We start from the raw sequence: 22,871 nt of genomic DNA on the forward strand, positions 1-22,871 counted from the left end.
TAGCCTAGAAATCCTACAGAGAAACTCAGTGCTCCCTACAAGTCTGCAGAAAGTGGTGTGTGTGTATGTGTGTGTGTGTGTGTGTGTGTGTGTGTGTGTGTTCATATTTGTGTGTATGCACATGTATGTGTTCATCTGGATGCATGTCTTGGGTAGTGGGGGTGAGGGGGAGGGAAGACATGACCCTGTTCTGCATCTTGGCTGATAGACGAAAAGAGAGTGACAGAAATGGGTGGAGGCTCACCTGTCAGCCACATCGAGAAGAGGCAGCACTGTCCACTGCCACAGGCTCAAGCCTTCATTAGTGGCAACATGCCAGACCATTCTACTTTGTTCCTTCCCAGTTTTGTTCTCCACCAGGACCAAGGAGACGTTTCCCTGCAAGACTCCACGGATGAGCCAGGACATTCGGAGCTGTAAGGGAGAGCAGAGCCAGAAGAACAGGTGTTAATATTAAAAGGAATCCTTAGGTCCCCTTCCTAGAACTCTGACCTGAAGCCTCAAGCATGTTGCTGGAGACTCAGCCAAGGTATGCCCAGTGAAGAAAGCTGGTGACTGTCTGATCTTATTCATTGTCTCTCCAAATGGCTTTCATTAAGATTCAAGGAGCTGGGCAGGGGCAATTAGGGACAAAATTTTGGAATTTTGTTCAGGTTGATCCTAAGTTTCACAAGATTCTGCATCTGAGGTGATACTAAGAATCAATGGGATATGAAGTGAACTTCTTAAAGCGGTTCTGAAGATTCTTGTCTGTGGCCCCGATTCACTTTGTGACCTTGGAGAAGTGATTTTATGACTCAATTTCTTCAATGCCTTAGTATCATAGATTTTTCTTCCTCATTGAGACTCTAATACTCTTATCTGAAAGATACCATGCCATGTGTTAGCTAACCAGAGACTCTATGACTTGATACTTATGGCCACTGGTAGGCAAAGGCAGGACAAAAGTCTACTCATCGAGATACTTTACGATGGTTATCTTTCAGAATTAGGATGTCTACTTTGACAAAAGGAAGCTACAATCATATATTTTCATTGTGTCTTTAGTAAAGTTTCCTATGGCACTGTTCCCTAGATACATGAAAAGGGACTATAGTGAATATTTCTAAAAGAGTTTAAGTGCAGTCATGCCCAGAATCAGTACATGCTATAAACAAGGTCTCTGATATTTTTGTTTGATAGAAACAATCTGTAAACAACATTTAAAACTTAGGACAACTATAGCATATAATTGCCCCAAATATTCCTGTTTAGATCCCGTAATTTAAAAAAATGGCTGTTGTGGAATGAAAGGTAAAATATGTCCTATGGCAACTGTAGTTTTCATCTGCTACGTGCCCCTTTCCTTTGATTCTCATTGTTTGAAGACATTCTCTTCTATAAATCACCATTCCTTTGTCTCCCAGTCCCCAAGCTCATGGCTTGCTTATAATTTGATCAAAGAGGTCATATACCATGAACTTCCCACTTTGTTGCACATGGCCTCTTAACTAACAAGGCCACATCTGGCACTGGGGTGCCCAGGTGCTGTTCTACTTCTGAGAGCCTGAGTCAGGCAAGCCTGGTCTATAACCATAACCTCTTCACTTGTACCTTTCCCATTTCCCAAATCTGGTGTAGCAAATACTTGTCTCCAATGAGTACTCCCAGGATAATTTAACAAATCTGTCAATTGTTTTTTTCTGATCTCACGTGGCTTCCTTGTGCAATCTAGATGCCACAACTAGAAATTTTAATCCTACTAACTAAGCCCTCTCAGTCTTTAGCCCATGCCGTGTGCCCTGCTTGGAATATTGCTTGCTACATCCTTTCTCTCCTTTTGCTCCTTGGCCACAGAATATTTGATGATTTGGACTGCTGTGAAATCAGACTGTTGAACCTCAGTGCTCTGGATGGTTGTTGGTACTTACTCATCCACTGATTTCCACAGTTGACTTCTGAACACACATAGAACAATGGGTGTTTCAAACTCTTCCTCAAACACTAATGCTGTTACCTTTTGGTCCACAACTCCTGATCCGTTATTTTGATTCTTACTTTACTGATAAAGATTTACTCTATTAGGTGCAATCTACTTCAGCCTCTCTGCCTCCCTCCCTCCCTTCCCTTCTATCCTCCCTTCCTCTTCCTCCTCCGCCTCCTCCTCCTCCTCCCTCTCCTCCTTCTACTTCTACTTCTGCTTCTACTTCTCAGCATAGGTGTTTATTTATCTACCTTCTCTCTTCTTTTCCTGTCTTAGAGGAAGCTGTATCTTTCATTTTCTTCTATGTTAATCTCCCGTATCCCTCCCCCCCCCCCAGTCCTTGCTCTCTCAATAACCGCTTCTAGCACCTTAAGACTCTTTGTACCTTTTGGATTTTCTGTCTACAGAAAAGATAAGCGTTCACCCATCCCAGAAAAATATCCCTGATCCAGCTAGCTCCTCTGATGTGCAACCTATTTCTTTACCCCCATTCAGATGTTAACATCTTGGATAACTGGCATGTAACTGCTTTTATTTCCTTGTTGCCCATGCTTTCTTTAAATTCTCTCAACCTAGCTTTTATCTTCATTACTTTAACAAAGTAGCACTCACAATGTCCTTTATAGCTTGCTCTTTCAGCTCTTTCTATGGCCTCCTAAAGTGCCTCTCCCTCTCTACTTTCTCCCTTCTAACTTCTTTTGTATGTTTCTATCACATCTTCCTGTTTACCACTACCATCTGTGACTGATTTTTCAGTGGTTTCTCCTTATCAACTAATATCAAGGCATTCATGTTTCTTTATAATCTAAGAAAATCAGCTTTTTAGGCATTCAATGAATATTTATTGAGTACTTATGCTGATTCACATGTATCCTCCACCCTAGAATGGTCTAAAAGCTTGAGTTAGAGAGATCTGGATTCAAAAACTGTTGTTGTCACTTTGGTTCTTTTGAAGTGCAGTTCTGTATTCCATTAAGATGGAATAGGTTTAGGATTACAGTGACAATTTAATGAGATAACAAATAGTGTAGTAAATGTTAAAAAGGAATTTTGGCTGAAGCACTGAGGCAATAGATACTACACTTCAAAGGGAAGTCTGAGAACACAGTGATGTAGGACTTTCAAGAAGGGTGGATGAAAACAGGTTACACAATTCTTAATCTCTCATACATACTTGGATTTTTTAAAAAGTTGGTGGCTGAATACCAGGAGAGAGTTTTTTAGAATGTGCTTTTTGTATATCATGAGTTCCATGTCACTTTACCCTTCTGCAAAGAAGTTTCTCTCTTCATCCCAAGAGAGAAGTTTTAATGATGCCACCTTGAGCATTTACAGTTTGGGGAGCTCAGTAGAATGCTGTCTAACTCCTACCTGGAAAATCTAAAGTATGAACCAGGGGTTGGGTAGCTGCTCTGATGGCAGGACAAAGGCAAGGTGGAACCATTGGATGGCTTGCACTCTCAGAGTTTGGTGGTGCACACATGCATGAGCATTACACATAGACTAGAGTGAGCTGTGTAAAAAGCGACCCACGTGGGTCATTTTAGATCTTGTCCAAGAGGGCTTCTTGAAGAGGTAAATAGAACTCAGAAGAAAGAAGCTGTAGGCATCTTGAGATGCCCAAGGGCAGAGAAAAGAGTAAGTGGCCTCCTGGAATGGAGATACATATGCCCCAGTCAAGGTGAAAGATTCCTAGCAATAGTGGAGGGGGTGAGGAGAAATGTAGATCTCCAAAGAAACCACAAAAGTGCCCCCTGTGAAAACTAGTAAGACTTAAATATTTGTCCTATCCAGAGAATACCAACGCCAGATTACCACAACAGTTCTGGTCAAGTAAGAGCTTTTTGCTTTCTTTGCCTCTTTTCCTTTCCCTGCATTAAAGGTCACAAGTTAGCCAGATGACTGAAGAGGAAAGCTGAGTGAAGGGGAGAGAACCGTGACCACCATTTCCCTAATTTCAGGCTTTTCATCTATAGTAGGGTCAAGTGTGGCAGGGGGAGGGGAGGGAAATAAGCCCTAACTTTAAAGCAAGATTAAAGTTCTGATTAGATGGGCATTCTGATTTCTAAATAAGCCTGTTTTGTGTTTTGAAGTGATTAAAAATGGTCTGTATTACCTTAGAGCAACAGGTAAGTAGATTTCATCCAGTAGTCCACACATGGGGGCCCAGTGAATGTTAGTTCCTAGACTCCTCCACATCAGTCTACATGTCAGCTTTGCACCTGACATGGATTTTTCTGCTTCTATGGTTTTGATCTTTCCATTTCCTCTACATGTTCTTTCCTTCTCACCATTTAAAAAAATTAAATATTTAATTTTCATGGACCTTTTCTTATCATCTGTCTCACAAATGACCTCCCCCTCTCATCTGTCTCACAAATGACCTCCCCCTCCTCTGAAATCTTACAATTGAGGCTATTGGGACCATTTTGGGACACAGCTCTGGTGGCTTTTCTTCCCTCTGTGGGCAAGTCCCTTCAAGGCAGGGACATCTTATCTTGTATTCATAGTAGTGGTTAAGTGAGGGCACGCGGTAGGAGCTGATCAATATCAGGGTAAATAAAGATGTATACATTTCCAGGAAGACCCTTCTGTCTTCACCAGGTCCCCTCTCAGGGACAGAAACCAACTTCCCACCTATGAAGCTCCTTAGCACTTTCTTACACTTTAGGGGTTGGGTACCAGGAAAGGGAAGAGGATCCACCCATTTTGCAGCTAACCAGCTGTAGTTGAAATGGCTCAATTCCCAGTCTTCTTCAGAAGCTTTCAGTCTGAAGTAGAGTCTGCTAGTGGGCTGAGCATGTTGGTGAGATGTAGCCCTGTCATATTGACACTGGGGACATTGGCTAGCTTACTGCTGAGCTTTCTCCATCTTCCTGCACTACATTTTAGGCCAATAGGCCTGGGAACTGAGAACAGTACTGGCTGCCAAGGCATGGCATCACTAGCTCCTGAGGAGATCTACCAGGATCCCTCTTGGTACCAGTTCTTGAGGTGATTATCTATTCATTCAACCTATATTTACTGCATCCCTACTCTGTGCTACATTATTATACATACCTTCCCTGCCCTCGTGAAGCTTATCAGCTTGCCAGGAAGTCAGAATTTAAATGAATAGCTGCAATTTTGCTGGGTGTAGCAAAAGGGAAGTAATCAGAGCCACTTGACAGCAAAGACTTAAAACATGAGACAATCAAGTCAAGACACTTGACATAAGACAATCAGGACTTGGGTCAAGATGGCCACTTGATCCAACTGTTCAGAACTACAGACAAATAGTAGAACTAAAAATTTGACTTTCCTTTCAACTTACAATACCATCACCTATGTTTATAGCAGCAAATATATATCTACAGCTACAACTCAAGCCAAGACATGCACTGTTTCAGTTTCCATAAAGTTTAGTTTTAGAAACAGGTGCAAAAGGCTTGGAATGAGATTGAAAACTGGCAGCCAGTGAATGGCTAGCAAAGTATGTTTTTCTGCCATTTATTTTTTTCACCCACCAAGTGTTTAGTAAGGTGGTGTATCCAGGTGATGTATTCTTCCTAAGATATAAGCAGTCTAGAACCTTTGGTCTTTCACTTGGCCTACTTTTCACCTGTAGTTATCACTAGTGATTCCAGATTCTGCCTCTAAAATGTCAGTCAATGCTTTGCTACTCAGAGGGTGATTTTCAGGTTGGTATCATTGGTGTTACCTGGGAACTTAGATGCAGAATCTCTTGCCTGATCCCAGACTTACTGCATCAGAATCGGCAGAGAAGCAACCTCTGGAGCCTTGTTCCTGTGCTCCTATGACTCATCCCACTTCCTTTCCAGAATGCACTGAAAGCAATTGCCCTTTTCATCAACATTAATTCCTGGGTGGCCTATCAAACTCTCCTTGTTTCATTACCTGTTGACGATGGGATAACTTGGGGTTTGTGCTCCAATATCGAAGTGAATGAATTGTGTGACTTTAAGCCAACCACTTACCTCTCTGAGCCTCTATTTTCTTTCTTAAGCCAAATTTGTGATAATAACCATCCCTTCCCTGCCCACCTTAAAAGGTGGTCATAAAGACTGAAGTAAAGAATGTGAAATAGAGCCCACATGTTGTGAATGAAATGGTTGAGCCAGTGGTTTTCAACCTGGGCTGCAAATTGGAATCACCTGGGGAGTTTTCACACCTACTCATGTCTGAGTTCCACTCCAGAGACTCTGATTTAATTGGTCTTGGGTAGGTCCTGGGCATCAGAAGTTTTTGAAATCTCCCCAGGTGATTCTAAAGTACATCCTAGGCTGAGACCACTGGAGAGATGGGGCTACTTAGTGCAGGAGGTAGCCTGGTCTTCTTGGTCAGGGGTCCATTTTCATCTCAGACTTTGAGTAAGAGGCAATTCTTAATAACTAAAAAATAGCCTAAAATGTGCCCACAATCACCAAGGTGTACAAGAAGTGTTTTTCCTGCAAGGGGGAGGACACAGATTCAGCAGAGGGCCTTCACGTGCCTGCCACATCATCCTTTGGCCAGGACTGAGGACATTCCTGAAAGTGAGAGATTCATGGGCTGAGGGTAAGCAGTGATGACCTAAGAATACAAATGGGACCAGAACTATCCTCTTGGTCCTACTTACCAATTTCTTAGTTAGACATGGAGGACCGATGTCAATTCTTTCTGAATATCCCTTATTCATTATTTGTATCTAAATACAGTATTTCTATCTAAATAGAGTAACTATTTGCAGTTCCCAGGGCAGACTGCAGGTTCAAGGCCCTCTCAAAGACTTCCATTTTCCTCCTAAATACAGTCCCAGATAAAAGAAGCCCTTTGATACTATTATATGTAGATATCCATGCCAGGTAGACCTGGCTTGCTATTGGGAGTTAAAGTTCAGGTGCTCAGAGTGGGCAAAAAACTCTTTTGGTATTTGATTTTAATAGGACCAATTTCTATCGGGGTAACCTATAGGATAAAGTATTTTGTTAAATGCCTATTTATTGAACGCTAGAGAGCTGTGCTAGGCACTTGTACATATGCTATCTCATTTTATACTCACAACATTCCTTCCTGTGGATATTATCATACCCATTTTTCATATGTGGAATCTGAGGCTTAGATAGGTTAAGTCACCCATGGTCGCTGGGCCCATATGCTGTGGAGCCAGTTTCCACACTATGGTCTGTGCTGTTTCTACCATATCTATAGCGCTACATACATGCAGCATGTTATGGTAATACTTAAACCTTTTGTGGGTGTGTTGTGAAGGTTTTCTAGATCCTTGTTGCTCAAAGCGTGGTCTGTAAACCAGCAGTATTGGCATGACCTGGGAAGTAATAAAAAATGCAGGGTCTCAAGTCCCACCCTAGGCCTGCTGAATCAGAATTTATATTTTAACAAGATCTTAGCTCAGACATACCTTCAGAATAGAGGAATTAGGGAAGTGGTGGATTTTAAACCTTTGTCTCTGCCAGACAATTAGTATCGTGTGTGTATACAGACACATACATATATACATGTATATACATACATGTACATATATATGACAAGTGTATTCATGCAAATATGAGAAATCTTATTCAAATCCTAAATAATGTCTGTGAGAAATAACACTTGTTGGAGCCCATGACAATAAAAATGCTGATCCTTCTAGATACATCCAATAGATATAGGTTATAAATGATAGCTTTTGACTAATAACCTATTTTATATGCAGACAGAAAATAGGACAAGTGAAAAGAGACAATGCCAGGAGCATGCCACCAGCAATTATATTTTCTGGCTCCAGCAGGCCCTTTCACAAGGGCCTTTTCCCTCTCCCTGTCGATGAGGTCCAATAGACTTTCCAATTACGTGCTACCAGTGTTTGTCATGTTATTAATTAAAGTTCTGTATGTAAAGCAAGAGGAGTATTGTGGCTAGGCCTAATGCTATTATTTCTCTCATGGCCCTTTCCTCCTCCAGAGGTAATTACTGCAATTTTATGCCTAGAATATGCCCTGTGTTTGCTATGCATACCTCGTGGCAACTTCACGACAATCTCTTGAATCCATTAAAAAAATATCAGCATGGAACTTAGGCTGAAATGGGACAAAAGAGACTCAATGGTATCAAATAATGCCCATTCTGCATTCAGCACTCCCAAATGTAGCAATGCTGTGAGGTGGAAGGTGCTACTTTTCTTCATCTTTCTGAAGGGCTGTCTGAATTCCCACAGTAGAGACCAAACCAGGATGCACGTTCTAGTGTGTATTTCACTTGAACAGAAGGAAATGCTTTCTAATAGAGAGAGACGCTCAAAGATGAGCTTGATATTCCCCACCCTGGGAGTCATCCAGCAGTGGCTGGGGAACCAGGATTGAAGTTGTTGTCAGGGAAATCCAAGCTTAGAATAAAGGTAAAGGCTCCTTCCCAACCTAAGATGCCACAGGGCTGCGGTATGGGTGTGAACTGGTAATTTTAAGAGTTCTTTGGCTTCTTATTAATAAGAGTTCCACAGTCTCTTATTAACTTTAATTAAGAGTGTTGACTCATTGCAAAACCCAGTGTTTTTGTATGCCATCTCCTACTTCACCTGGAAAAAATAAATACCAACTCTCCAGCTATAAATAGCCTAATGAAAAATCAACCCAACATAGCAAGAAGCAGGCCAGATGCAGATTTTTGATAACAAGCAAATAAAATGTGCTGGCAAATACTTGCAATTATGGAAGCTTAAGAAATGCTGGATTCCTGGCCATGTAGGAGACTTAAAAGATTGATATCCTGTCTGAAAATATCACCCCATGTCTCCTTCTTTCCGACATCACATCAAAGCCAGAAACAGCCAGCCAGGGATGCCCCCTTTGTAAAAACACGGCAAGAAAACATGAAGGTTATACATAAAAAATAATAACTCTGGGATCCCTGGCTGGTGAAGTTATGGAATTACAGGTATTTTTTTTCCTTCTTTAATCTCTTCTAATTTTTTTTTTACAATGAATATCCATTACTTTTTGATAACTAGAACAAGAATGATAAAGTAAATGTAGCATATGCGGTTATTAAAAGCATGTTGATGAAAAATAACACTGATGTAAGAAAATATAAATACAGAAGACATCAAATACTTATATGGTATGATGCAAAATTTGTATAAGCCCTTTTCACTCTGCTCAAATCTACGTCTATGTGTCTGGAAGGAAATGCACCAGTGTGGTAAGAGGGGTTACCTTTGGGGGGTAAGATTGTGAGCAATTTCAATTCTCTTCATGCCTTCCTATATTTTCCTAATGTTCTGCAATGAACATAGAACACTTTTATAATCAGAAAAAACAATAAACACTATATTAAAAGTGGCAGCAAGGGAGGGTTCTGATGTCGTTTGAAAGTCGGGAAAAAAATGCTTTCTTTTCACCCCCTTCTGGGAGGATCAGTTTCTCTTGCCTGTAATATGTGGGCTTTTTGAGGAAGACCCAGGGAAGGTGGGGGCTTCTGGGGATTGAGTGATGCAGACGGAGCATGAGCTTTGAACTAAAACAGCCGTTCTGTCTTTATTTGTGGTATAATCTGTGCCTCTGTCTTCATCTGTAAAATGGGACCAATTGTACTCTGCTCAGAGAGTCGCTGGGGGACTTTAATAAGATTACAAAGCCCAGTGCCCAGCCTACCAAATACATTTGATCAATGTTAGTTTTCTCCTCCTGTATGGGTAAGGGCAAGCAGGCAATACCATGCTAGAGATAAACAGCTCACAAAAGATAGGAAGGGACAGGGTGAAGGATGCTGTATTTAAACTTTTCAGTTCAGTGTTCTAGCATCCAGTTTCCCCAGAGAGTTATCTTTTCTGTCTTATGGGAAGAAAAAGGGTGATATTTTCTTTTGAGTTACATGTTGATGGTATGATTTTGGGCAAACAGCCTCCTCTGTACCTCTGTCTCTCTGTGCGTGATGGGGATGCTGCTGCGAAATAGCTCTGTAATCCTCTGGCTGGGGAACAGGATCAACTGTGCAGTGGAAGTCCTAGAACCTTTACAGATGTGCAGTGGAAGTCCTAGAACCTTTACAGACAACCAGTGGAAGGAGAATGGACCCCAGGCATGTGAGTGTTTGTGGGGGCCTGGAGCCACTTGGGGAGTATTTATTCTGACAGGTGGGGAGAGTCTGTGCTTGCAACAGGGTGTCCCCCTTGGGCATGGGACTTTGGAATGTGGTATAAGGATCTCCAGTAGGGGCCACAAGGGTCCATGATTAGCAGGTAGATTCTGAATGGGATCCAAATCTCTGCCAAGTGCCCAGGAGGATTTTATTCACACCCATGAGCCTTGACAGCAATTCTTCCTATGCCTCAGTTTCATCATGTAATAGCAGAGGGATTCATTTTGAATGGCTCGTAGGTATTAAATTAATTATGTCTGACTGCAATTACAATTGCTGTTGATTACTTTGGCCCATTAGCATGTGGCCTGGGAGTGTCAACCACATCATGATGAGTGGGGACAGAATGCTAGGTTCCAGTGGCTTCTCAGCTCTAGGTATGGAGGGGAGAATTATTTTGGCTCAGAAATCTCAGTGGGGCTACATTTGTTGGTATCTTGAGAATCCAAGGGGAGTGTCCTTGTTGGCTCCTATCCTGGGACAGAGTCATGTTCATAATTGAGGGGCTGTGTAATTAGTTAATTAATTAATGATTGATTAAGCAAATTCATTGGGCATGTCCTCCTGATACTAATCCTAGGCACTATGCAAAATAATGCCCCCAACCTGCCCACATGTTACTATTGACTGAAAGGAGAAACAAGAACACACACAATGTCTGAATTCACGTTGGAGTGACTTCTTCCCGCCCGTGCAAAGTAAGAAGAAAGAAGAAGAAGAATTGCTCCCATTACAAAGAGTTTTTACATTTTCATTTGGTCTTTGCAACAACCTCAGGCAGGAAGTACAACAGGTTTATACCCAGTTTTATCCCAGTTGGGGGGGTGACTCACGTGAGGTCACATGACTTGTAAGGGGCAGATCTGGGATTCAAACTCAGGTGACCTGAGTTAAGTTAGTGACTTAACTAGTGTTCGAAGATTTGGTTTTGGAGGTGGACAGAGGTTGGTTTAAATCCTGGGTCCTCCTCTTAGTAGCAGGGTGACCTTGGGCATGTCACTTAAGTTGTCAAGGCTCTAGGGTCTCTCTCTGTCAGTGAATGGGGGTCACGATTCCTCACAAGTCTGTTTTGGTAATGAGATAAAACAAGTGACATTCTTAGCACAGTCTTAGCCACATAATAAGGGATTGATATTTAAAAAATGCTCCCTCAGTTGGCTTATCAACTATGAAGCGTCCCTTCCTCAGACCCAGACTAAGGAAGGTTTCTTTTTCCCAAGAATGCAAATGGTTAGGGTGTTTGAGGGCTAGAGTTAAGAACTTTGGCTTGCTTTTTAATGTAATTCAGCCAAGTGATCCATGAGTAACCTGGAGACCAGGACCTGTTATACTGAAAGCAAGTATTGTTAACTTTTCTGCTGAAAACACCTCAAAGAGATCCCAGATTCCTGTGGTCTATCTCCAGCATGACTGGCCACATGGTGGGTTTGAAATGAGTACTTGCTGCTTCACTGCCCGACCGCGAGCCCTCTGTGACCTTCCCTCCCTCACTCCTCCTGCCACATATCTGTGTGCCCATCCAGCCCAGCCAAGTTCCAAGCTACCTCTCTGATCCCATCCCTGCAGCTGTCCACCCTTCGCATCCTGAGGGGGCCACCTCCTGACTACTTCAGGGGAGTGGCTGAGCAAATACCTTTGAAGTTAGGAGACTACAGTTTGAGTCCTGGTTTCTGTGTAGATTAGCCTGTGACTGTGGGGGTGTCTCCAAGCCCTGTGAGGCTCTTCCTCTGTAGAATGGGGAAGATCTCATTCACTTCACAGGGTGGCTGGGGAGGTGGGCAGGCTCTGTGGTCTTTGACATTATAGAGGATTCTTAATACAGGGTATGGGTATAATGTTATTACATGTGTCTGGGCTCATCATTTGAGACTGACAGTGGGTCCAAATCTCTTAGTCATCCAGTGGGTCTGTGGAAAAGCCATTTGGAAAATTCTTCCGGAACCACTTCTAACCTCCACCTCCTTCCCTTCTGATACAAAGTGGCATGTGCTTAGGCCCCAGGTTAAGGCTTTAAGAGCACTGTCTCCATCACAGGGGGTGTGAGGAGCTACCAGATCTAAGGTCCTCCTGGAGTTTCAGACACAGGTGAGAGTTAGGGTGACTTGTGGGGTGGGGGTGGGGGACAGGCACAGTTGAGATGGACTTTAGAGGTGACCAAGGCAGGGCAGATACTCTTCAAAATGCGCCATTTATGGGCCTAATGGTGACCATGAGGGATGAAGTGAGATCACACAGGGTGAGGAAGCCTTTGAGATTCAAAGAAAGGCAGGCTGGAGCCCCCCTGGAAAGGGGGTTGGAGCTCTTCCTCTGGGCTTCTTAAACTGGGGGACATATGCCTTCCAGGTCTTTCTAGGGGTACCCAAAGCAACAGGGTAAACAGGGGTATCTTTCTGAAGTCTTGGCCATTCAACAGTAAGTAGTGAGTAAGTAGTAGAAAGAAACAGGCACATTCGAGGATCAGATGCAGAACCGGCATCCATTTTCAGGTGATAAAAAGAGATGTTAAAAGAAAAGGCAGGCGTGTGATGTTCTGCTCTGGGTCATTTGGCCAGACTCCCTTCCAGCCTTTGTGACTTCCTCTCTTTTCTCAGGCCATGCCCTATATACTGCAGCTGTCCCTTTCATAGGAGCCCACCCCCCCCCCCCCACACACACCCCAGGGGAAAGTGCAGATGCCTTTGTGTCTTAAGGACATGTGGCCACACTGCCAGCCAGCCGTGCATGATTGCAGGCTCCCTCCTCATTTGTGAAAATGTGACAATATCATCTCTTTGGGTGTCTGCTGCCAGGGTGGGAGTGGGGTGGGGATGGGCTGTGGAGAAAAGGGATTTTCGCTAGACTGGAAGAGGGTGCTCGCCATGCCCTTCCTGGTGGGGAGAGGAGCTGGTGGGGATGGAGGAGGGGGTGAGGGGCCCATCTGCTGCTGGGAGAGAATTAGCTTCCCTGGACCTTAGTCACTAAGCTGGGCAACATACCCCTTCCCCTCTATTGCCAGGTCACCCAGGGTGGAACAGAGGCCAACTTCTCCAGACTCAGGACCCTCAGATAGGCAGACTCCAGCCTTTGATATTGGAATCACCACAAAAGTCAGGTAATAATAGGAACAGCAGCAGCCGCAGAGGAGCAGAGGCCACATGTGCCATTTATTAAGCATCTCTATGTGTCCAGATCCAGGCAGGGCACTTTTGATGCCCCTCTGCTAGTTTCTCCTGACAGTCCTGCAGAGGATCCTGAGGCTGAGAAGGGTAAGGTGATTCACATAAGCTCCCTCTGGTACAAAGTGGCAGGACCCTGCCAAGGTCTAAGTGGCCTCCAAGCTCTGCTCTCCCCACCACACTACACTGCCTTGGAGGTGTTCCTTTGTTCTGGCCCTGCGTGACCAGCTGGGTTCCTTCGCACGTGGGTTATGTCGAGACTGTTGGGACATGGGGCAGGAGGGAGTCCGAGGGCACTGTGCTTCCTGTGGGGGCATCTCTATGTCCTTGCGGGCAGAGAGTGGACAGCCCAGCTGGAGGTTACATAGCTAGCATGGAGTCCTGCCTCTGTTCTTTGAAAGTTCCAAAGCAGGAAGAGGACAAGCGCAGGGAACACAGAGTGGAAAGCACTCCCCAGCAAATCCACTTGGCAAGTGCTGAGGCCTGGAGCTGTCCAAAGGTGGGCTGGCCTTCCTCGTGAGCATTCTGTCTCTGCAGTGCTGTCATAGCCTTAGGTGGGATGGGGGTTGGATTCCAGTTCCCAAACACCTGACCCAAGGAGCTCAGGCTTGTAAGAGGGGAGCTAGGGATGAGGTTAGCCTGGAATGCCCCCCTAGCTCAGCTCTGGTCCGTATTTACAAAGAAGATGACTATAGCCCCACAAGGTGTCTATGCAGCATTGCTTGGCCATACAAGGGCAGAGGCTGGTCCCGGGTGGAGCCTGGTAAGGACCAGCTTTCACTGGTCAGCAGTGAAATAGGATGAGTGAATAGAGAGAGGAGAGGGTTTCCTTCTCCCTAGATGGACACATGTTCTACAGAAGGTGGAACAGATCCAGAAAATGACAACCTTATTTAGGATCAAGACCATGAGGCCTCTTGGGACAGTTTTTCCTTCCTCGTTTGCTAAAACAAATGAGACCATGTGGGGCTAAGAATAAGGCACACACAAGGCACACATAACATTTGAATCTCCTAGGTGAGTAACAATGTCCCCTTAGCTGCTCAGGAATTAGGTCCATCGACTGGTCTCTGCCTGGGAAGACACTGACTGAGTAACTAGGGCTGCAAAATGGGGCGGTGTTTCCTTCCTGCCTCCAGAGAAGAGGAGTCTGTGGTGGGGTGGGCAGGGGTTCTGCTTAGGCAGGAGCAATGCCAGTCCTCAGGGATGCTGTGGAGGCCCACGGCAGTTCCTCCCATGCCGAGAAGTTACCACCTGTCCTCGGCAGGGGCAGGGAAGTGTGACAGAAAAGCACAAGGCTCAGGCTACAAGGTCTGGGTTTGAGCTTGATTTTTTATTTACTGGCTATGCATCTCTGGGTGCATTTCTTTCCTGCCTTGTTGGGGTGGGCTGTTCCTGTCCCCTGGGCAGCCCTCTGTGTGCCCCCACCCAGATCTGCTCCGTAAGCAGGCTGAAGAGAATACCCTTGTCGAGGGTTCAGTGGGGGCTGCTAAAGGAAAAGCCTTATGGTTCTGTTTTCTCCTCTACCTCAAGCCATCCTGTAATAATTACTATTGCTCATCCTTGCTTTTTGCCTTTCCATGGAGGATTCTGCTGTTGAGTTTCATAAACTCTTGAACGTTTATTTATTTTTGGGACACAGAGAGACAGAGCATGAATGGGGGAGGGGCAGAGAGAGAGGGAGACACAGAATCGGAAACAGGCTCCAGGCTCTGAGCCATCAGCCCAGAGCCTGACGCGGGGCTCGAACTCACGGGCCGCGAGATCGTGACCTGGCTGAAGTCGGACGCTTAACCGACTGCGCCACCCAGGCGCCCCGAGTTTCATAAACTCTTAAAACATGGTAGTCAGAAAAGATCTCGTCTTCACCTTATGTGAAAGTTCTATTTGTCTGCCCCCCACCCCGGGGAGGGAGTGGGGTCAGCCTAAATAAACCTGAACAACACCAGCCATGACTTGCCTACCTTATTTTGCTTTTGAGTTACAGTGAGATGCTAGAGAACCCTCTGCCAGCCAAATCCCTGGAAGGATGGGCCCTGTGTCCAGGAATGATCACCACCATCCTGAAAAGTCTCACGGAGTCAACCAGAGAGCAATTTGCTGACAACTTCTCTGGCCTCCAGCCTTCAGGGCTCTGCCTGCCCTAGGGGGTTCCTTCTCAGTGGGGCTCTGAGAAGGGCTTAACAGATGGAAGAGGGCAAGTTCAGATGCCAGGCTGCTCTCTCCTGTCCCTCTGGGCCACATTTCCTGGTTTCAATGACACCAAATGGAGGTCTCCTTCCCTGCAGGCCAGGTAGCTTGTGCAGACCTGAGGAGGCCTGCGTCGTGGCCTTCTGTCCTGATCTCAGTAGCCCCCAGGCCCATTGAATCCAATGCCTTTATCACTACAGGGCTGATGTCAGGGGCAGGAAGGCCCCAGGTGTGTTCCAGGATCCCAGTGTCTGTGTGCATGCACCAGTATGTGGGGGGAGGGCAGAGGTGGCTATAGCTCCGGCGAGGTCAGAAAAACCAGCAGCTAGGAACTCACTTGCCCTTGGGTGCGGCCACCACTCAAGTGGTCACATCCCACTTCCTGGGCCCTCTTCCTTCCTGCAGCTCATAGAAGGAAAACCGCTTCCATGTTTTGAAGCGGGAAAGAGAATGAGGGAAGCCCACTTTTCCTCCCCCCAGGCCTTGTTCTGTCCTGAGAATATGGTTTAAAATATTCCAGTCACAGGCAGGCTATTCAAATAAAATAGAATTTCAAACTGCACGGGGCTTGTTGAGACATTCAGGCTTCTGGGATGTGCGAAAGGCAGGAGGCGGGGCAGAGACAGCCCCTGCCACCCTCTGTCCCCTTCATTACCAGCGGCTGCAATGCTAGACACATCCAAGTGTGTTTCCCAGCCAAGGAGGACAGAGCAGGTCTGACAGCAAGCGTGCACATGAAAGCCACCACAAGGCTCCCCTCCCTGGTGGCAACTTTAATTATTTGAACTGGAGCTCCGCAAAATAAAAATAAAATAAAATCTGAATATTGTAAGTGGATCTCCAGTTTCCCACAGAGAATAGCTTGGGGGAGGCAAAAAAAAAAAAAAAAAAAAAATATATATATATATATATATATATATACACACACACACACACACACATAAAACACTCTCTCTTGTTTGTGGCTGGGCTAGGCAGAGGTCTTTAAATATTCATGCCCCATATGCAACTGTGCGGAGTGACAGAGAAGGAGACAGTGCCTGCATGAGGCCAGCCAGTGAGAGGTGCCAGGCCAGTAGTGGTGACTGCAGGCACCTGGAGGGAGGAGGCTGGAGCAGACATGCTTCTGGAAAAGCCTGGAAGCTGACTGGCACGTCCTGGCTATGTCTCCACCACTGGTGGGCATCTGACCTGGTTCCAAATGGGCTCTGAGGGGGACTCTCCCAGTCCCTTCTGTCTCCACCACCTATGTCCCTGACCCTGTCATTGCTCACCACTTCTGACTCATCTTTATAAAAGGCAAGTTACGTCACACTATTTGGTACCATGGGTAGTGGAGGAAAAACTCTCTGCATGGACTCATAATGAATTTCTGTCACAAGTGGCAGGTGCATTTATGGTCAATTACTTTCAAGTGTCAGCGTGCCTCCAAATCACGGAGGGCAGGGGTTGAAAATGGAGATTCCCAGGCCCCACTCTGGGGTGTCATCCAAGTGGCCTGGGATGGCGCCTAAGAATCCGTCCTGATCACAATTTCCAAGTGACTGGAACTGGAGAGACAGAGACCTACTAGGCAGGTTGTAGCTAGATTTTTCAAGGAAACACACAGAAGGTGACACCAGTTCCCTTTTGGGAATTCACCAATGACTGTAGGGTATCTTGAAGGAGTATTTTGAGAAATTCTGCAATTACTTCAACTCCCAGGAGGTGGAGGGACTCTAGGGCTCCCAGGACTGGTCTGCGTTTAGAGACGACACTCAGTGGTGGGCGTCAGCCCTGGAGCTTAGCCAGCCTCTTAGTCCCTGTGGGCTTGACCTTCACCAGAGACTTTCACCCATCTCTACCCTGTACCTGTAGGGCCTAGGTACAGGAAGTGTCCCCTTCCCGTACCTGGGCCCCATAGCCAGGCCCCTTGAGGGCTGGTGGGGTTTGAAGACCCTGAGTAAACCTCACACAGTTCACACAGTGATGCAACATCCCCTGTCACTGACATTTGCCAACCTGGGAGGAAGAAATCAGCTTCATGCCTTCTGCATTTAGGATCTGAATCAAATAAATGGCAAGGCTTACAGACCTGGAAATGCGTATTTCTATTTTGGTTATTTATTTTTCTGATGAAAACATTTCACCCCAACACTGGGGATTCAAGACCCATCAGCAGTAGATGAATGGTCTGAAAATCTGAATGTGAACTAGCTGTGAGCTGAGAACAGAATGGAGTCACTGCCTTCCCTTCATTACTCCTGCTGAGTCGAGTTATGGAAAAGGGCAGGAAATAGCAGAAATATCCCAGAGCAAATTTGACTGGAGGGAAAATAAAACAGGCCAGTAAAACAAAACACCTGTTTAAACTATCGATCAACCAAAGGTTATCAGGGAAATGATGAAGTATTTGAAAAATATCATTTTTAGCCTTGACATTTCTTATTCTAAAATTAGGCTCATGTTAAATACAGTGAAGAGTATATTTAAAAATCAAATTCTTTTAAGGATCCCCCTGACCTCTCAGGAAGGGTGACCATCTCTCCTCATTTAGATTTCCTCTCAAGAAGCCTTCCTTTCTAGGTGTCTGCTCTGGGTGGCATTGGGGTGTGGGGGGTGCTGAGAGATATCAGTGATGACTGTGTAATCCACAATCTGCATCAGATAGAGTGATTTCTCAAATACAAGTTAATGTAATGAATCTATTTATTTGTGCCCTGACTTCCTCCAAAAAGGACTTAAGGTGGCTCCCAGAGATACATAACATCTAGTAAGGTAACAGAAAGTAACTAGAAAAGGGTGAGAAATTGGGTAAATGTTGAGTTAGAAGATCGAACCAGGAGTAAGGCTGATTACAGACTACACATCATGAACCCCTATTTACTTACTAAAAGGGGAGCCTCAGATTTAACGTGACCATTCTTCTGATTAAAAAAAAAGTCACTGATACTTCTTTTCCATTCTTATGTGTTTTATGCTGGTGAGTTTTTATTTCATAAAAAGCCTGGAGGGCTTGAGTGTGGCTGTGTCCCTTAGCAGCGGAAGCCTGTTTCCCGGATCTCCCTGGGGCTTCGACCAGCCAGCGGAGGGGAAGCAAGTCTGCTCAGTCTCACGATGTCCATAGCTTGAAAGGAAACAAATTGCTCAGGGGGCACATAGCTATTCCTGAAACAAAGCCAGGATGGGATTTCTCCTGTGAGTTTCCAGAAAGACAGGACTGGCCAAATCTCAACTATGTGTTGGTTCTCTACAAAGTGCAAGATGTCGATGTGGTGCCGTGTGGTGGTGCAAAGAAGCACAGGCATGCAGAGCTCTCTGAGAACTTAGAATCTGGTTTTTGGCTCCCCCATCCTCCTTACCTATGTTTACTCAGGGTGCCGGGCACTGCTGGCTAACTACTGTCGTGGTTATGATGTGCCAGCAGCCGTGATAAGCCCTGTATATGTATTAACCTATTTAATCTTCTCCTCTTTAGAGTAGGCACTCCTACTGTCTCACTTTACAGTGGGGAAACTGAGGCCCTGAGAGATTATTAACTGCCCAAGAAAATTGTGCAGCCAGTCAGTGGTGGAGCCTAGCTGGGACTCAGGCAATTGATTCCAGAGTCCATGAGTTGAACCACTGGATTGTGTTTGGGGTCTAAACACATTTCTTGTTCTCTAGAGATTATGACCTACCACACTAAAAAGGTAACTGCCATAGGAACCATCTGGGTAAGTGGCTTTGGAGGGGACCTTACTGAATGCTACTGATGTCTTAGTGAAATTTATGTAGATCAAATTTTTGATGCTCTATAAAATCTGAAACATATTACAAGAGCTTGATATTGTAGAAAGTCTTTTGTAGATCACTATTACCCTGCCCTGTTATGTTTTGGAAATATTTTCTGGGTTTGCTTAGATCAAGGCCCTGCTGCAAAGAGTTCAGTGTGGCTGAGCATGGGTGTTTGAGGTAAGATTCTCTGCAGATGGGACTCCACCATGTTGGTGCATGCTCTCTGCAAATATGACAAAAATGCCATTGTATCCTCCCCCCAGGAGCACAAGCAGCCCAACCATCCAGGCTACTTTGCTGATGTTTGGGTTCATCTGGAAGCGCCCAAGGTGAGGGGTAGGAGGAGAAGTCCAGGAAGTAGGGGAGCACTGAGACTTGCCTCACATGGAGAGTTCTTCATCGGGGCGGGAAACGTAGTGCTGGTCACTGTAGCACTTTCAGAAGTAGGGACATCAGTAGTGCTGAGCAACAGGGCATGGCCTGGGGCAGAGAGAAAAAGAGTCAGAAATGCACCACCCTCATGCACTGAAGGGCCTTGGGGCTCTGCCCATTCTTCTCTAGGCGTGGTACACCTTTGAGGACACAGTTTTCTGCTGCCTCCAGTGGATAAGACAGCCTACTTGTCACCATCAATAAAACTTGGCTCACGCAAAGGTCTTCATTCCAAATGCCCTGCAATATCCCAGCACCATACATCTGGGCTACTGCATCCCTGACCTCCCAAGGTCACCAGCTTTAGCGCATAGCCCAGGAGCAGCCTGAAGCACGCTGACCTCTCCCAGCCCCTCCTCTCCCCATTACACTCCTGTTGGCCCTCTGCCTTCCCGGGGTCTGCATGACCTTCACTCTTTTCCACCAGGTCATCCTGTACCCTATGACATGAACAGGAAGTCATATTTCTTATGTTTTCTAAGCATGTATCTGCCTGAAAATCTGGGAGAACATAAACCCCCAACAACCCCACATGGCAGGGAAGAAGCAACTGTAAATCTCCAGGAACTGTACAGGGTTTTGTAGGTGGTCAGTTCTATGGAGATGGGAGCCAGAGCACTCCCCCCCAGCCTTTCAGGGGTGTCACAGAATCCTGTAAAGAACTTTACTCATTCAGTTCTGCTGTTCTTTCTTAGCAAAGTCTGATACTGGATTACTACCAAGTAACAAATTCAAATGGGTCCAGAGCAGAGTAACCAAGACCAGCCAGCAATCCTAGAGGGCATATGGCCCATCCTTGAGGAAGAATCTGTGACTAGGGAGAGAAAGAGTCTCCTGGGGTGGGTGGGTAGCAGCTATTGCCTTCAAATATCTGAAGAGCTGCTTTGGTGAGACAGAGAGTAGTTGAGTTCTGTGGGGCTCCAGGAGACAGAAAGTATGATCCATGGGTAGAATTTACAGAGTGGTGGAGCTTCTCTCCAGGAAAGGAACACTGGTCTTTGACAGAAGGACTGCTTTAGGAGGCAGTGAAAGCCCAGTCCCTAGAGCTACTGAGCCAGGGTTGGATGCTTATTTGCTATGGGTGCTGTTGGGGGCTTCCAAACAGCAGAAACATGACGACCATGTCTGACTTCGAGCTCTGTGTCTGTTCTCTGCTCCTCAGTAAGGTGCTGAGGATGACACGGTGTGGGATCAGGAGGAGAAACGGGAGCTCCAGGGGCCTTCTCTCTGCTGAGGGGCCTGCAGAACTCTCCTGGGGCTGTGGTAACTCAGCCTGCTTCCTCACGGTCAAAGCCAGCTCTTTCAGAAGCAGTTAGCCAGGATAGGACTGCACGGGCTCTGGGATCCCCAGTGGTTGATCAAGACATGGTTCTCTCTCATACCTTAATCATCATCATCATCATTATTAATTCTTAAAGGGATCCATAGGATGTATGATCTTTTCTTGGAAAGAGGGATTTGGTACAAGGGACTATAGCTCCACAAAGAGCAGACAAATGCAGGGGAGGGAAGGAGAGAGAGAACCCCCGCCTCTAAGCCCAGCTCTATCCTGCAGAGAGGTGGGCCACAGGACCTGCTCAGGCCTAGTACTGGGTACAGCCCAAGGCTGGGCCCGTGGCCGGGTGGTCTGGCTTCTCTAGCAGCCTGAACTTGGGAGCTGTGTTGGCCTCACAGGCCTTCCCTTGTTCCATGACCCAGCTGTGTCTCCAGGTGTGGAGTCAGCTCACCTAGGTGTGGGTGGCCATCTCTTGGATGTGTGGAGGTCCCTGCCCTTCTGGAAGCCAAGCAGAGGCAGGGGGAGGAGAGGCTCTGGCACTGGGAGTGTGGGAGTTGCCAGCTTGAGCTGGGCAAGGATGGTGGGTATGGCTGAGGAAGCTGGGCTCCAGGGAACAGATCAGATGTGGGGCAAGATTCTCAGGGCACAACCCTGGGCCCAATGACATAAAGCCTCCCTGTGCCTCAGCCTCCCCATAGAGAGCTATAGTTTTCCTTACCTCTCAGTGAGTTATGCGCCAGACACATAGTAGGTCCTTAACAAACACTTGTTGAATGAATGGATTATTACTATTGTTGCCACTATTCTTCTTATCTTTTAGCTAATCCTTCATCCAGAGTCTCATCTTAGGGAACAAAAGGGGAGACTACCTTGTCCTGATTTAATCATTCTGAAGCCTGGGAGGTCTGAAGAGGGAACTGTGTGTGAACACCTCAAGGCAAGCTTTGGGCAGTCACCTGCGCTGGGGTGGGGAGGTCACCCTGCAGGGGTGGAGAGCTCCAGCTTCTCTGGGGTGGCGTCCTAAATCTCTTGTCTGGCCAGATGGGCACCAGGGGGAAGGGAAAAGAGCGGCAGTACCTTGGTGGTCCTGGACCCGGGCATCCTTCAGGGTCCTGACCTGCCACTGGGAGGCGTGGGGTGCGAGCGTGCCCTGGGTCCAGCCACAGAAGCCATCTTCGAAGTTGCAGTAAAACCCAGCAGGGAGTTTACCTGCAACAAGAGCACAGGGATATGGTCATTTCCAGGACGGCTAAAAGCAAAATATGCCAATGTCAAGTAAGATGAGTCAGGCATGACCAAAGTATCCTTATCAACAACAGCTCCCTAGCTGGACCCTTGATTCTAATAATACTGAAGACGATGAAAAGAAGCCCCAGTCCTTAACTGGTACATGTGGAGGTTTACAATTTTTCTGATCTTCAGAAAATAAAATAGCAGTAAAAAGAAATAATAGTGTGGCAGCATGGGGATAAACCAGTTTTATATGTGAGAGAGGAGAGCTCAGGAATGTTAAACAATCTGACCAAGGTCACACAGCCAGCAGGTAACACGGGATCCCTGGCTCTAGCCCTAAGATCTGCTTCTGAATCTGTGCTCCTTATTCTGATCGAGCACGAATGTTACCCCAGGAGAAGGCACTGGAACAGATTTCTGATGGCAGACACAATGACAAGAATGTGATGGTGGCAGGGGTAGAGCTGGTGGGAGTTGGTTGCGTCCCTCAAGTCACCCCCGTCTGCAGAGACACATATTGCTCAAATTTTCTATTTGTTTCCCTTTCTTTCCCCCCCCCCCCCCCTTCCAATTAAGGGAAGCCACATGAATAGCCCCAGCCCATGGAATGTGAGCAGAAGTGATGTGTGTCTCTTCTGGATGGAGGCTGTGGAGAGCCCCTGCGCAATTCTTTGGTCTCTCTCTCCCTGCTCAGGTGGCCAAGGGGCATTCCTGTCCCTGAGACCACTGCTGTCAGATGGTGGGGCCT

The 22,871-nt window shown here is 46.1% G+C and overlaps 1 protein-coding gene across 1 annotated transcript in view; it reads right to left on the bottom strand.

Annotated features, from left to right (window-relative positions):
• Positions 1 to 22,871, bottom strand: part of ALK (ALK receptor tyrosine kinase) — a 682,318-nt gene that overhangs the window by 95,472 nt on the left and 563,975 nt on the right. The window contains exons 7-9 of the mRNA XM_040496415.1: positions 21,968 to 22,099; positions 19,562 to 19,662; positions 245 to 414 (exon numbers count right to left, since the gene is read on the bottom strand). Of these exons, the coding sequence (XP_040352349.1) occupies positions 245 to 414; positions 19,562 to 19,662; positions 21,968 to 22,099 (403 nt within the window). The remainder of the gene's footprint in view (positions 1 to 244; positions 415 to 19,561; positions 19,663 to 21,967; positions 22,100 to 22,871) is intronic.

Source organism: Herpailurus yagouaroundi, unplaced genomic scaffold, assembly GCF_014898765.1.
Source record: "Herpailurus yagouaroundi ecotype Mexico unplaced genomic scaffold, PumYag 188, whole genome shotgun sequence".
NCBI classification, from domain to species: Eukaryota; Metazoa; Chordata; class Mammalia; order Carnivora; family Felidae; genus Herpailurus; species Herpailurus yagouaroundi.